Raw genomic sequence first — 12,775 nt, forward strand, 5'->3', positions numbered from 1 at the left:
CTGATAAGGATGGCCACAAGAATAGTGCCTATTATAAGCAGGGGTGTATATGCACAATCTTATTTCATCTTCACCATAGTCTGCAAAGTAGGTTTGATTTCTTTAAGGACTTAAGAGCTGACCTGCCCAAGATCACACAACAAATAGATTGTAACTCTGACTGTGAACTTACAGGCCTCCAGAGCTACCTTTTTTTGTTTCTTGGTATTATTTAATTGTTGTTATTTTTAGTATTTTGAGGCACAGTCTCACCATATAGACCAGGCTGCCCTTACAAAGATACATCTGGCTTTGCCTCACAAAGATACATCTGACACTAAAGGTGTGTGTCACCACATCTGGCTGTTGTTGTTGACTAAAGGCATTATTCACATAGCAGAGGGAAAGAGTTCACAAATCAGTTACCAATCCATGTGATTATGATGGGGGATGGTATTTATTTGGTTTTTGTAGCCACCTCAGAGGATAGTGAGATAATGAAAGGGAATACATAGCTAAAAATGTACAGCTATATTCTAGAGAACTGTTGGGTAGCACTGTGCCTATACTTAGACTACTATACTTTACAGCAAAACATTTGTTATGACAATAGATCTTATGTTAATGTTGTTGCTACAATTGAAAGTGCATAGTTTAGAAAACTAGCCCATGTGCAAATCAAGTTGGCACCATAAGTGTGACAGATGTGTCATTTGTAACAAGAGCTTGCATCCGAAAAATCTGAGCTATGATATATTATTTTGTGCAAATGCTAATATTTTCTTATACTTTCAGAAGAAATATATTCTGTGACAAAATATAGAGGATAACGAAATATAAAGAATAAGCCAAAGAACTTTAATTACAGTTAAACAACAAAAGCAGTGAACTAATGTTTAAGAAAATATTTTCCGGCCTCCTTGTGCTTACCACAGGCTGTGTTCTTACATAGACTATATAAGGAGAGGAGGCAGAATGTACTGCATGTACAGCTCAGCCTAGGCCATTGTGCCTGGTCTGTATTGTGAATGGGGAGACATGGATTTGAGGTAAAAATGAGAAAAGAAAAGATTTTCCAAAAAATAAAACTTTTATCAGGAATAAGGGGCTCAGTGGGAGAGGGAGGTATATGAGAGAGAGAGTAATGGGGGTAAAAATGACCAAAGTCACACACATGCACACACACACACACACACACACACACACACACACACACTGTTATATAAAATGTTTTATGTGTAAAGACTTATAAAAGAAGCCATTGCCTCTGGTTCCAGCCTTCTAAGTGTGAGGCTTAACCAATCAGTGACTCTTCACACCATGACCATGGGAACTGCTGTGAATTGCAACTCAGATGCCTGAAGCGAGCTGGGTTCCATGTACCTCACATACATCATCAATATGAAAAATTGTGAGAACTCTTAAATTCAGCCAAATCTTCTTCTTTCCAGAAAGATTTGGATGAAGTTCAATCCATATTTTCAGTGACTTTTGATTAAGTCTAACAGTTTCTAACTCTAGCTAATTCCCATTCCAGGCTTGCCAGCATCTAGGTGTCTGGCGGGTCCCCATGTTTGATGAATCATTTGGAGCACAAAGTATGTAGGCATATTGACTGGTGCTTCTCACAGGCAAGAGGACCCAGGATCCAAGAGAAAGGGCTGCATACTCTCTCATTTCCACCACCCTTCTGACTTAAAAAAAAGAGTACTATATATCTCTGTTTTAAAATGCTAATATCTTAAGCCAGAGTGTTCCTGGCTGGCTGCATGGATAGATGGATGGATGGATGGATGGATGGATGGATGGATGGATGGATGGATGGATGGATGGGTGGGTGGGTACGTAGGTTGATTAGATAGACAGACAGACAGACAGACAGACAGACGGACACCGTCACAACCAGAGTATCTCCAGACATTCCAATGTTTCTTTTGGTCCAACCCCCACCCAAGGTCTCTCCCATAGCAACTGGCCCACCACAGATAAGAGACAAAACAAACAAACAAACAAAAACAAAACTATAAAATAATTTAGAGCACCTAGCTGGAAGTGGTCAATTTTCAAGGAGCTGTTATTGACAGGACCAAAGATGGTGACCACAGAGATCCTCCTGGTGGCCATCTTGCAGAAGTTCTCCAGATACTCATCGCGCTGCTGCACATACATGTTGTTCTCAGACTTGGGAGTGGTGATCAGCTAGAGGCATGGGAGGACAAACAAGTAAGTATTAGTTCATAGTGCTCAAGTCACTATGAGGCTAAATCCCGAGACATCGAAGAGCAGAGGGCATCAAAACTGTGAACTGCTTTCTTAGACAGTTGCATAATCAATACCCAAAATACCAATTAGATGATCTTTCTTTCTTTTTCCTTCCTTCTTTCTTTCTCTTTCTCTCTTTCTTTTTTCATTTTTCTTTTCTTTTACAGTAAAATAAAAACTAGTCTAGATACTGTAGATGCCTTTCCTCAGTTCTCTAATTTGCCTTCATTTCATCTGTACTATCTATGGTTTTCCTAGTTGTGGGCACACGGAAATATTCATTCTTCAAATCTGTCACATTCTATGAATATCTGATGTGGAATAATTATTTGCCTTCATATTTTGGTCTTCATCATCCTAACTAACTAATCAGGATAATTCAGTCATTTTTGTTTCATTTCCATGATGTTGAAAGAGTTTCACAGCCAGTACTGCACATTGTGGATCAGAATTTTTATCAGTCAGCCTTACAAACAGTTTTACGATGGCTTTGAGGGATATATTTTGCTGCACAGATGACATTCATTGTCACACTGGGCCCAAGGATGGGGATTCTGATACTAGAGCCCAGCCCTACCCCATCAGGATGGATTTAACTGTTTCACTTTGGCCTTCTCTCTAAACCAGACCTGGGATTTCATCCATGTTTTATTACTCTTGACTTGTGAAGAAAAGGTACAGCAGAGATATTTTGATCTCTAACCATCTGGGGAGCTGTATTACATTTTGTTTTGGTTAAAATGAGAATGCCTTGGTTATATTATGAATGTTTGTATGTTTCTTTGTATGAGTATGCATGTATGGTTGTGTGTATGCCTGTGTATGTGTATGTGTTTAGTTAATTATCTAGGTTCTTTTGTATCCTCTAAGAATGTCTCAGTGTTTTGAGTCTATCCTAACAGAAAAGCTTCTCTGATCCTTTGATCATTTTAGTTGGCTTTTTTGGAAACTTCTAAGCTGAAACCAAAACTATTTCCCATGTGCCAAGAATGGGCAGCAATACTTTGCTTGTCTTGGAAGTAGAAGGACATGAAGATGTATTCCTTTGAAGACCAGGTCTTGTTGGTCTCCTGGAGTCAGGAGAACTTGCATGGCCCGTGTCACTAGTGAGCCCTGAGCAGGCAACCTTTGTTGGCTCACCATGGGACTTTGGAGTAAGCCCCTATATGTATTTATTATTTTCTGTAAACATTTTCTTGCATTTTGCCATATTAAAATTTAACAGACACTTTTCTATCTACCCACCCAAAACTTAAACTCTTTCTAAAGTCTGTGTCTATCAGGTTAGCATTTTTGGTGGGAAAAGTTACTATGTTGTTAACCTCTGTCAAACATTTTTTTTATCAAAAATGGCCAGTAAATTTGACTCCAAATTGATCTTGCTGTTTATATTTTTATCCAGTAGAGTGGTTTATTGATGCCTATAAACATAGTGGCTAGAAAATATGTTTGAAAAGATGTAATCTCCATGAGGTAAAGTGTCAAAATTACACATACTATCTAAAATTTATTCCTTGATTCAGACTTAGCCTTAAGAAAAAAAAGGAGGGTGGTTCTAGAAAGATGCAGTGATCGTATTTTCTGATGTTAGTTTGTTTTTAATTTAGCTATATGTGTTTTAGTAGGGAAGGAAACATTTTAAAAATTTATTTTAACTTGACATAGTCTAGATTTTTCTTTTTTCTTTTTGGCATGTCTTTGCTCATAAACAGACCCTTTTGGAATGAACAAAATGTTGTTTAAGTGAGAACATAAAACAGTGAAAACAAAGATAAAATGATGGGCTGTTCATGATTTTGAACTCCTAGCCCATATTTAGAATATTTTCTAAGGCGTTCCAAGGCACAGCTTCCAGACACTAGATGAATGATAATTACTGTCCTCTCAGTCCATATCCATACCCAGGCTTCAGGTCACTGTCTCATTCTCAATCATGGAGCCCTGCGGTCCATGGCCATATTTTAAGCATTCTCAAAGCTTCCTCCAGTCTTCTCCTTTGGGGCATGTATAATTAAGAATTTCAGACAATCTGTAATCTCAGAGATGCCCTTCCTCGCCTGCATGCCAGCTTCTCCCACGTGTATACACAGCAGCATCAGGCCATGGAGGCCCAGCGTGAATCCCAGACAAACGGAATCCTCCCAGGCTTATTTTCACCTGGAGCTTTTTGCCCAGGGATGCTTTAACTCGACAGGAATGGGATATTCATGTGGCATGATTCACCTCCTGCCTTCTGGCCTTGCAGGCTCTCTCCCCAGGCTTAGATGCTCTCTCTACTTAGCAGTGTTATCAGACCACTCTCAACATTGAGGCGGAATGGCACAGAGGAAAGGGTGATGTCCACCATCAAATTGGGAAGCCTGGCATTTTTGTCTTTCTTCAACCCCTGGATAGGCTGTGGCCTTTCACCTCTGTCATCTTTACCTGGAACAACCTCTATGCAAAACTCATAAACTCTCAGGAATTGAACAGTATACATAGATACTTATACAGGGCCATGCATCCAAACACACACATGTGTGTTGCCTCTGACTAGTTTCCTAAATCTGTGTTTATCCATGTCCTCTAGACTCTCCCCTACTTCCATATCTCATACACTCACTCCTTTTAATTACAGTTCCACATGTCTGCACAGCTTGAATGGAAATTTTGTATCTCCTTTATATATATTTTATGTTGACGTCAAGTTCCTTAAGGCACTGAGATCTCAGAACCTGAAGCTATCCCGTGATCCATGCTGGCTGGTCAGCATTCCACAAGCTAGGGATCAGTCTATCCAAACCAGGGGCAGGAGGGACCCAGAAACATGAGGATCCCTGATTATGAGCCCGTAAGCCAGATGGAAAACCTTTTCCTTACATTCAGTCTGCTGATGGAGTTTGCATGGGGAAAGGAGGGGAGAGGGGAGATGGCCAACTGACATGTCAGAGCCGTTTCCCTATGTGCTGACATCTCTGTCACATCTATATTCTAGCTTGGCAGCATTTCTAACAGTGCTTAAAATGGAAACTGTTTCCAGTTTTCTCTTCCTAGAAGTAACACCACAGTACTTTTCAGGGAAGGGTCCCGTCGGTTTGGCCTCTTGCCAGCCTGATGGCGGTAACTTGGAGCATGTGTCCGGAATTTACAGTTCTGCAGTGATCTTATTTGTGTTTCTGTTCCAATGGTGTTTTGGGTCAATGAGTCCCAGAAGAGAATGAAACTGATTGTATAAGCAAAGGGCGTAAAACAGAGATCACAAGATTCTGGGGAAGTTTTGAAATGTTTGTAGTCTTCGCTTGGTCTAAGTACTGTGTGAGGCTCTAGATTTTTAAAGGATTCCATAAACTAGCTTTTATCTTGGAGGCTGCCTTGTAAAACAGAACTTTAAGTCCTTTTCTAAAACTAAACCAAGTAAGTAAATAGCTATCTCCATTCCCAAGTCTCTGTGGCAGACTTGAAAATATTAACCCGTCTTGGAGTGTAGGAGATCCCATTGCCAAAGAAAGCTGTAGTTCAACATATCAAAGCTCCCACGAGCTGACATCAGGTGGATCTCAGGTGGATCTCAGAGCCACCAAATGACTGCTTGTTAGCTATCCTCTACAAGGACCAATGGTTTAGTGATGAACTGTAGCCAAGACCAAATGGGCATCCAGTAAACTGAAGGAAGAGAAAGTGGATTCAGTCAACTGTTCTCCAACCGCCTGGAAAGCCAGAGTTGAGCTCTGTGGCAAAGGCAGTGACTCCTCGCTTGCACTTACCATAAAACGGGACAGTTTCTTCACTTGTCTTTAAAACTCCAAGTACAAAATGAAGTTTTAGGAAATATATTATGTATTTATGCATGTGGGCCATGTGGGTGTGTGAAGCACCGAGAGGTCAGAGTGCACTGGGAGGTCAGAGGGCAACCTTTGGGAGATGGTTCTCTCCTTTCACCATGTGGGTTGTGGGGATTGAACTCAGGTTGTAAAGCTTGCTTGGTCATCTTACTAACCCCAAAATGAAGTGTTAAATGTTATTCTCTATGAGGGGATAGTTTTCTTCTCCAATTACCCAGTTACTTTGTGGTGTATACCTCCCAAGACTCAGTGGAAGGGAGGTTGAAGTTGAACAGATACAAGGTCTTTGTTACATTAACAGCTACATGCCTTGGGCAGACATCTCAAGGAATATAAACTTGTGTTTTCAGGTCTGGGAAAGAAGGTTAATAAGTCATTCCTTGTAGGAATTGTGAGAACAAAACCATGAAGTTTCAACAAAGCATCTTACACTTAGAATCTGCTCTTTTTAACAATCTGAGAGGCAGAGGGCTTTTACAGGAGTGCTCTTGGCTTAAAAGCACAGTACCAGCCCGGCGGTGGTGGCACACGCCTTTAATCCCCGCACTCGGGAGGCAGAGGCAGGTGGATCTCTGTGAGTTTGAGGCCGGGCTGGACCAACAACCTCCAAAACAATACAGAGAAACCCTGTCTCGTAAAACCAAAAAAAAAAAAAAAAAAAAAAGCACAGTACCTGGCTCTGTCTGCAATGTGCTTGAAGGCCTCGAGAAAGCCATTTGCTCAACCACAACTTACACTATTGCTGCTAGCGTTTCCCTGAGTAATCAGTTAAAGAGCAGTTATGGGATGTTTTCCCATCTACAGAGTGGTATGCATGAATACAAAGCACTGTGAGTTTTACAATAAATTAGAGTCAGGGACCCAGTTACTGAAAAGCTGGAGAAATGAGCCAGAAAGTCCACACCATTTCTTGGATTGCAAACCCACCCCTAGGTTGAACATTCCAAGTTAAGTTGAGGCTACAAGTAAATGTTCTCCACCATACTTTAACAGCTCAAAACTAACTGCTCAGCCTTAATGAATGCTAATTGAATCACCATACTTCCTGAGTAACATGGAAAAAGTGAGTGGGGAGGGATTCATGAGCGAGTAATGCCTTTCGCCCAGGAGCATTGTTTTAATATCATGGTAGCTCCATCTCTCTTCTCTACTCCATTCTCCCTTCATACATCATTAGCACTTCAGAAAACACATCCTCGATATGATCGTCTGGTCACACACGGGACCGACAGACTGAGCTGTGTCCGGTTGGGATTTTCTTTCTAATAACAAACCTCATTCTCTGGCTAGCTGCAAAAAGCCAGCATAGGCAGACGTGATTCCAGCGGTTTTCTGCTTTGCTTCGTACGACATCAGCAGAAGCCGTCCTTTGAGTTTCATTTGATAACAGTTTATGAGCATAGATGCTGTTAAAAGCTGAGAAGTCCCAGCTGAGCATTCTGATCCCTAACACACAGAGCAGGGAGCAGGCAAGGGAAGTTGAAGGCACAGCTAACACCAGGATCAAGCATGAAAACCCCTTTCTTTTAACTTACCCGCTTGGGGCAATGAGAGTATTTGTCAGGCGGTGCACAATTACAATCCTGACATTTTACCCTTGATTACTTCTTTCTGTGTTTAAAATCTAGCCATGAGGCTCACTCTGCCTGCCTTGTTGTCTAAACGGACAGAACTGGGTGACAGGGTGTTTTAGTGGGCTGGACAAAGTCCCAGGTACTCAGTGAGCTAAGCAGCCCAAGTGGAAATGCTTTCCCACGCCCCAAGAGAGCAGCTTGGCTCCATGGATCCTGGACAAACATCCAGGTACCAACTAAAGTTCTACTTTGAATCAGTGATTCTTATGGCTCTAATTGGAACAGTTTATGGATTCTGGGAATATAGAAACAGCAGTTAAACTACTTTAACAAATAGCCTATCATCTGATTGCCTAAATGTGTACATTCACTTGAAAAATCTGGTTTAAAATGCCATCAACTTACAGGAAGTATGAAAGAGAGCTTCTCTCTCTCTCTCTGTCTCTCTCTGTCTCTCTCTGTCTCTCTCTCTCTCTCTCTCTCTCAAAGTCAGCTAGACCTTAGGTTGTTTTCTAATCCCTAACACCACTATTAATGGAAATGAAAACAAAATAATTCAGGACATGCTCCACCCAGAGTAAATACCACAAGGGCATCTGCTCTGGTTAGCACTTCAAATGTGCATTTAAAAAGTTTGAAACCACTAAAGATACATGGCCATCAGAGTCTCTTTGCTCAGATCATTAATCCAAATTTAGGCTGCTTTGGACAAACTGAAAGACTCTTGAGAAATGCCTTAGAGAAGGGTGCCTGTCTGTCGTGCAAGGTGAAAGCAGGCCAGGAGTCAGGTCCTGAGTTCAGGAGGATGGGCGAGATCGCAATGGCCTGCCATGGCTCCCTCCATGGATATCTAAGGAAAACATTGGCAGCCTGGGCTAAAAATCATGGTGTTAAGAAGTTCTGAAAAATGGGTGCACACAGGAGGAGTCACAAACAAGAATCATGTCCTGTCCCTGATGAGAAAAGACCTTCCCTGTAGCGTTGGCTTGTTCCTACCCAAAGCCTTCTTTCAATTTATCTAAATCCTTTTACCGTTTTACAGACAGTATTGCTCACAGAGAAGGTTCCTGGGATGGATGTGCACACTCAACACTAGTGGTACTCAGAACAGCAGACAGAAGCAGAATTGCCTCCCTTCCCCAGTGTGGGCACACATACCCATGGCCAATAAGGCCTGGAGAGACTGACAGCTGATTCCAAATTCAGACACACCTCTGAGGCTCTGGAAACCAAATGGAAGAACTCAGCCACGTGCCATCCTGGGATTCTCCCTGCTCTTCCTAGTAATTGGGACAGTGATGGAGGAGGTAGCCTTCCTGAAGACAGGATATCTGCCCACCAGTTTGAAAAGTGCCCGTGAGCATCACAACAGTCAACTCACTACATAGATCAGACTGACCTAGAACTCACAGTCTGCCTCCCAAGTGCTGGTATCAAACGTATGAGGCACCACACCCTGCCCCCAACCTTCCTAAACATGAGGTGGGCTCAGCCCCTTTGTCATCCAAGATGAGACTTTATAAAATGCACATAACAGCCGGGCAGTGGTGGTGCATACCTTTAACCCCAACACTTGGGAGGCAGAGGCAGGTGGATCTCTCTACAAGGCCAAGTCCCAGGACAGCCTCCAAAGCCACAGAGAAACCCTGTTTTGAAAAACCAAAATAAAAAAATGCACATAACAAACACATGAATGCCCCACCTCAGCGCATGAGGGAAAAGTGCCTAAAAGATTACTTACAAGAAGTCGTCGTTTGCCTTCAAATGACCCCAGCAGGTCGCTCACTGACTTCTTGGGACTTGGAGCGAGCTGTTTCGGTGTAGGCTTCTGATAGCCATCCTGTTCTGTTTTACCCGCCTTCTTCTTCTTATTCTTTTCTCTCTCCTGCTTGTTCTTTTTCTCGGCTTTCTTCGTTTGCTTGTCACTCTTGAGTAACTTGTCTGGTTTCACACCCTTCCCTTTTTTTTTCTTCTCCTTCTCGGGTTTCCCGAGTTTTTCGTGCTTCTTCGACTCCTTCGCGTTCTGGGAGGGAACACTGTCCACCTGCAACTCCTCTTCCCCTTGAGAGGCGGTGGGTCGGCTGGGGTCGTACTTAGCTTCGTACTCATTGCTAAGAATTTTGTCCTTCTTTTTGGGCAGCTTCCCTTTTGCTGGCTTGTGAAGAACTGGCACCACATTTGGGTCCTGATGGCCATGTTCTCGTCTGTCTGTGCGGTTGTCGCGGAAACGACTTGTGCCCACAGCTCTTGTGCTGCTCTCCCAGAGGCTGGTGGGTGGGGCTGCTGTGAAACTCCCATAGTTGGCTTTACTGGGCCTTCTGGTAGCCTGTGGCTTCTCTCTCTGTTGTTCCTTCCGAGGTAGAGGGTAGAGCTGTTCTGAGACGGAAGTGCCCCTGACAGTGGTCACCTCAGCCGTTGCTGGGGGCCTGTGCGCGACTGAGAAGGGGTGCAGCCGGGATGTCCAGGGCCTTTGGGTGGTCGGAAAGGCAGTCGTGGTTGTAGGTCTTGCAGCTACTGTCACCATCCGGGATGTGGCCCGAGTGGCTGTTGTGACTGGAGCAGGAGGAAGGGTGGTGACCCTTGGGGTTGGGGGAGGTTGTGGAGTGGCTGCCTTGGTGGTGGTCAGCTTTCTCTGAGGCTGTCTGGTGGGGTGAACTTGTGCTCTCCTTGGGTCCTCTTTCTTCTTCTTCTCACTGCCCAGGCCTGTGCTTCCTGCTCCTCCGCCGCCGTTGTTCCCTTCCTGGACCACATGGCCCTCTAAGCCCGAGGCCTTACACTTTTGGACAAAACCCTTCTGTCTGATCTTTTCGATCCTGCGGATGGGGCCTTGGTCAATGACCTCATACATGGCCTCCAGCCTGACGGGATAAGGGTAGCGCTCCTCCACCTGCAGAGTCTTCGCCAGCAGCACCATGCTAAACTTGCCCTTCTCCAGTTTTAGAAAGCTCATCAGCTTTGGGATGAGACTAGGGTCCAGCGGCTCCTCGAGGATCTGGCCTTCACTGGTGATCCTCCGTACCTTGCCTCCTTCCTCCCCTGCCTGGTGGAACAGCACGATCTGTTGGATGTGCCTCTCTGCCAGCTCACAATACACATCGTCCTTCAGGAGGCTCATCATTAGGCGGTAGTAGCCCTCTGAGGCGTGAGGGGCTGAGATGACCCACACCCTGTTCTTCCCTGCAAAACTGGCCAGGATATTAGGAGAGCTGGACCCAGAAGGGAACCGCAACATTCTCGACCGTGCAGTGGACCCCTCATCTCGGACCATCTCACGCGGAGAGCTCCTAGCTATTGGTCTCAACTCAGGTCTGACTGGGACTCCATTGATACCCAAGGGGGTTGGCCTCACGGTCGGGTGAGCTAATCTCAACACGGGTACACTCTTCCTCCTTTGGGGAGGCTGAAGATTTGGTTCTTCCTGAATGGATTTCTCAGTTCCACCAGACCTCCCGGTGTGCTTCAGATACCGAGCTGACCTAGCGCTGATTGGAGAGGCCAAAGGGACTTTCCGCCCCGTGTGGCTGTCTCTATCCAAGACAGGGGAATGAGATTCGGATCCACACACCAGCCACATGGCCAACAGCATGGTGAAATGGGGTCCCATTTTCCACGTCATTGGGTTATTCACTTGGGAATGCAGAGGGGTCATAATACGAGAGAGAGAAGAAGAAAAAAATCATTAATTGCACACAAAGCTGAGAATTATCTCTTTCTCTATCTTGGCCAAGGGGAAGGGGTAGCTAGAGAAGAAACAGGAGCGAGGGTAGAGGAGACAAAGCAGGGTGAGACACCGTGCTTTCAAGCTGCTGTGATTGTCAGTGCTTAGCAGGGTCAGTCTTTAAGCAGGAAATGCAACCTTGCTTCACGGGTGCCAGGCACGCTTGTACTGCCTCAGCTGTGCTCTGGATGCACCAGAGACCACGTAAACCAGGCATTGTAATTATGACAACATTCACACTTCATTTCTTCAAGCAAGCAACAGCAAAGCAAACAGCAAAAAGCAAAGATTGAACACTTACATCGTCACTCATGGAGATGGGATGCAGAGGCTTTCAAAAGAAATGGAAAGGCTTGGTTCCTAGGACGGTTTCCTAGATGAAATGGTTTCCTTCCAGCCCTCTGTCTCCTTGTGGAGGCTGAGCAATACCAAAGGGTGTGCTGCAGCTCCTGTTTGTAAAAGCAGACCCAGGAAGCTCAGCCTGTCCAGCCTGGCTGATTGCTTTTTTTTCTCCAGGCTATGTCTTTTTACCTTCTGGTCCAGTGAGATGAGGTGAAAGTCGCTGTCTGTGGGACTGGCCGTATCTCCATTTGTCTGCAGTTTCTCCTGGGTCTGTATGAGCTGGTTCTTTGCTGCCACAAGGATTTTCCTTAAAGTGAAGTCCTAGTGATTTCTGAATCTCACTCTTGCCCTCTGTGGAGTTCCAAGATCGTTCTTATCACCCTTTCCCCACACGGTCTGGCTGAGTCCCTTTGTTTCCGAGTGCAAAAGCACTGGGATTAATATGTTTTCCAGGCTGAGGGAAAACAGAGGAATGTGAACGTGAAAAAAGGGGACACTTCCCCCCTTTCCTTGCGTCTCTCCTCCCTTTATTTCTCCTTTTTTTTTTTGACTTCTTCTATTTCTTCTTCCTCATCTGAATTCCATTCCAGAAATGTCAGGACTCCCTCAGGTTTGCTTCAACCAAACTCAAACAACAGCAGCCACTGGAAATCAAGAAAACTTCACTAAGAATTTAACAGATCAGCAAAACACGCCTCCTTCTCATTTCGGTACTCGGAGAGTCAGTGAACCTGGTGGGAAGGGAGAGGGCTGTGCTTGGGCTGGGAAAAGTTTTGAAACTCTACACATCATCGTAAATCACTCCAGAATAGGATGACTGAGGACTTAACCCCTTCCACACCAAACCATCAGGGTAGTTTCCCTTCCTGTCCATTCTCATACTGTGCTTTGAAAGGGGGAAATCCTCAGGTTTCTCCACCTGGCTGGTTTTCCTGGAGACAGCTGCTCATTTGGGCCACAGAACTTGGCCGTGCATATCCAGACGGCACGGATCTATTTATAGTTCCATGCATGTATTTTTATCTCTTTCTGCTTGCTGTATGCTTTGAGTTTGGGGTTGGAAAAGCCCATGGAAAACA

General features: G+C 44.4%; 1 protein-coding gene and 1 non-coding gene across 2 annotated transcripts in view; one reads left to right on the top strand and one right to left on the bottom strand.

Annotated features, from left to right (window-relative positions):
• Ccdc80 (coiled-coil domain containing 80) overlaps nucleotides 1-12,679 on the bottom strand; it is a 34,053-nt gene extending 21,374 nt beyond the window's left edge. The window contains exons 1-3 of the mRNA XM_005074758.4: nucleotides 11,656-12,679; nucleotides 9,378-11,263; nucleotides 2,022-2,178 (exon numbers count right to left, since the gene is read on the bottom strand). Of these exons, the coding sequence (XP_005074815.1) occupies nucleotides 2,022-2,178; nucleotides 9,378-11,252 (2,032 nt within the window). The 5' untranslated portion in view covers nucleotides 11,253-11,263; nucleotides 11,656-12,679. The remainder of the gene's footprint in view (nucleotides 1-2,021; nucleotides 2,179-9,377; nucleotides 11,264-11,655) is intronic.
• On the top strand, nucleotides 893-1,021 carry LOC121142075. The gene has a single exon (XR_005879088.1). It is a non-coding gene; the product is annotated as a small nucleolar RNA SNORA51 (small nucleolar RNA).
• Nucleotides 12,680-12,775: the final 96 nt, after the last annotated feature.

The sequence above is a fragment of the Mesocricetus auratus genome, unplaced genomic scaffold (assembly GCF_017639785.1).
Source record: "Mesocricetus auratus isolate SY011 unplaced genomic scaffold, BCM_Maur_2.0 Super-Scaffold_100008, whole genome shotgun sequence".
NCBI classification, from domain to species: domain Eukaryota; kingdom Metazoa; phylum Chordata; class Mammalia; order Rodentia; family Cricetidae; genus Mesocricetus; species Mesocricetus auratus.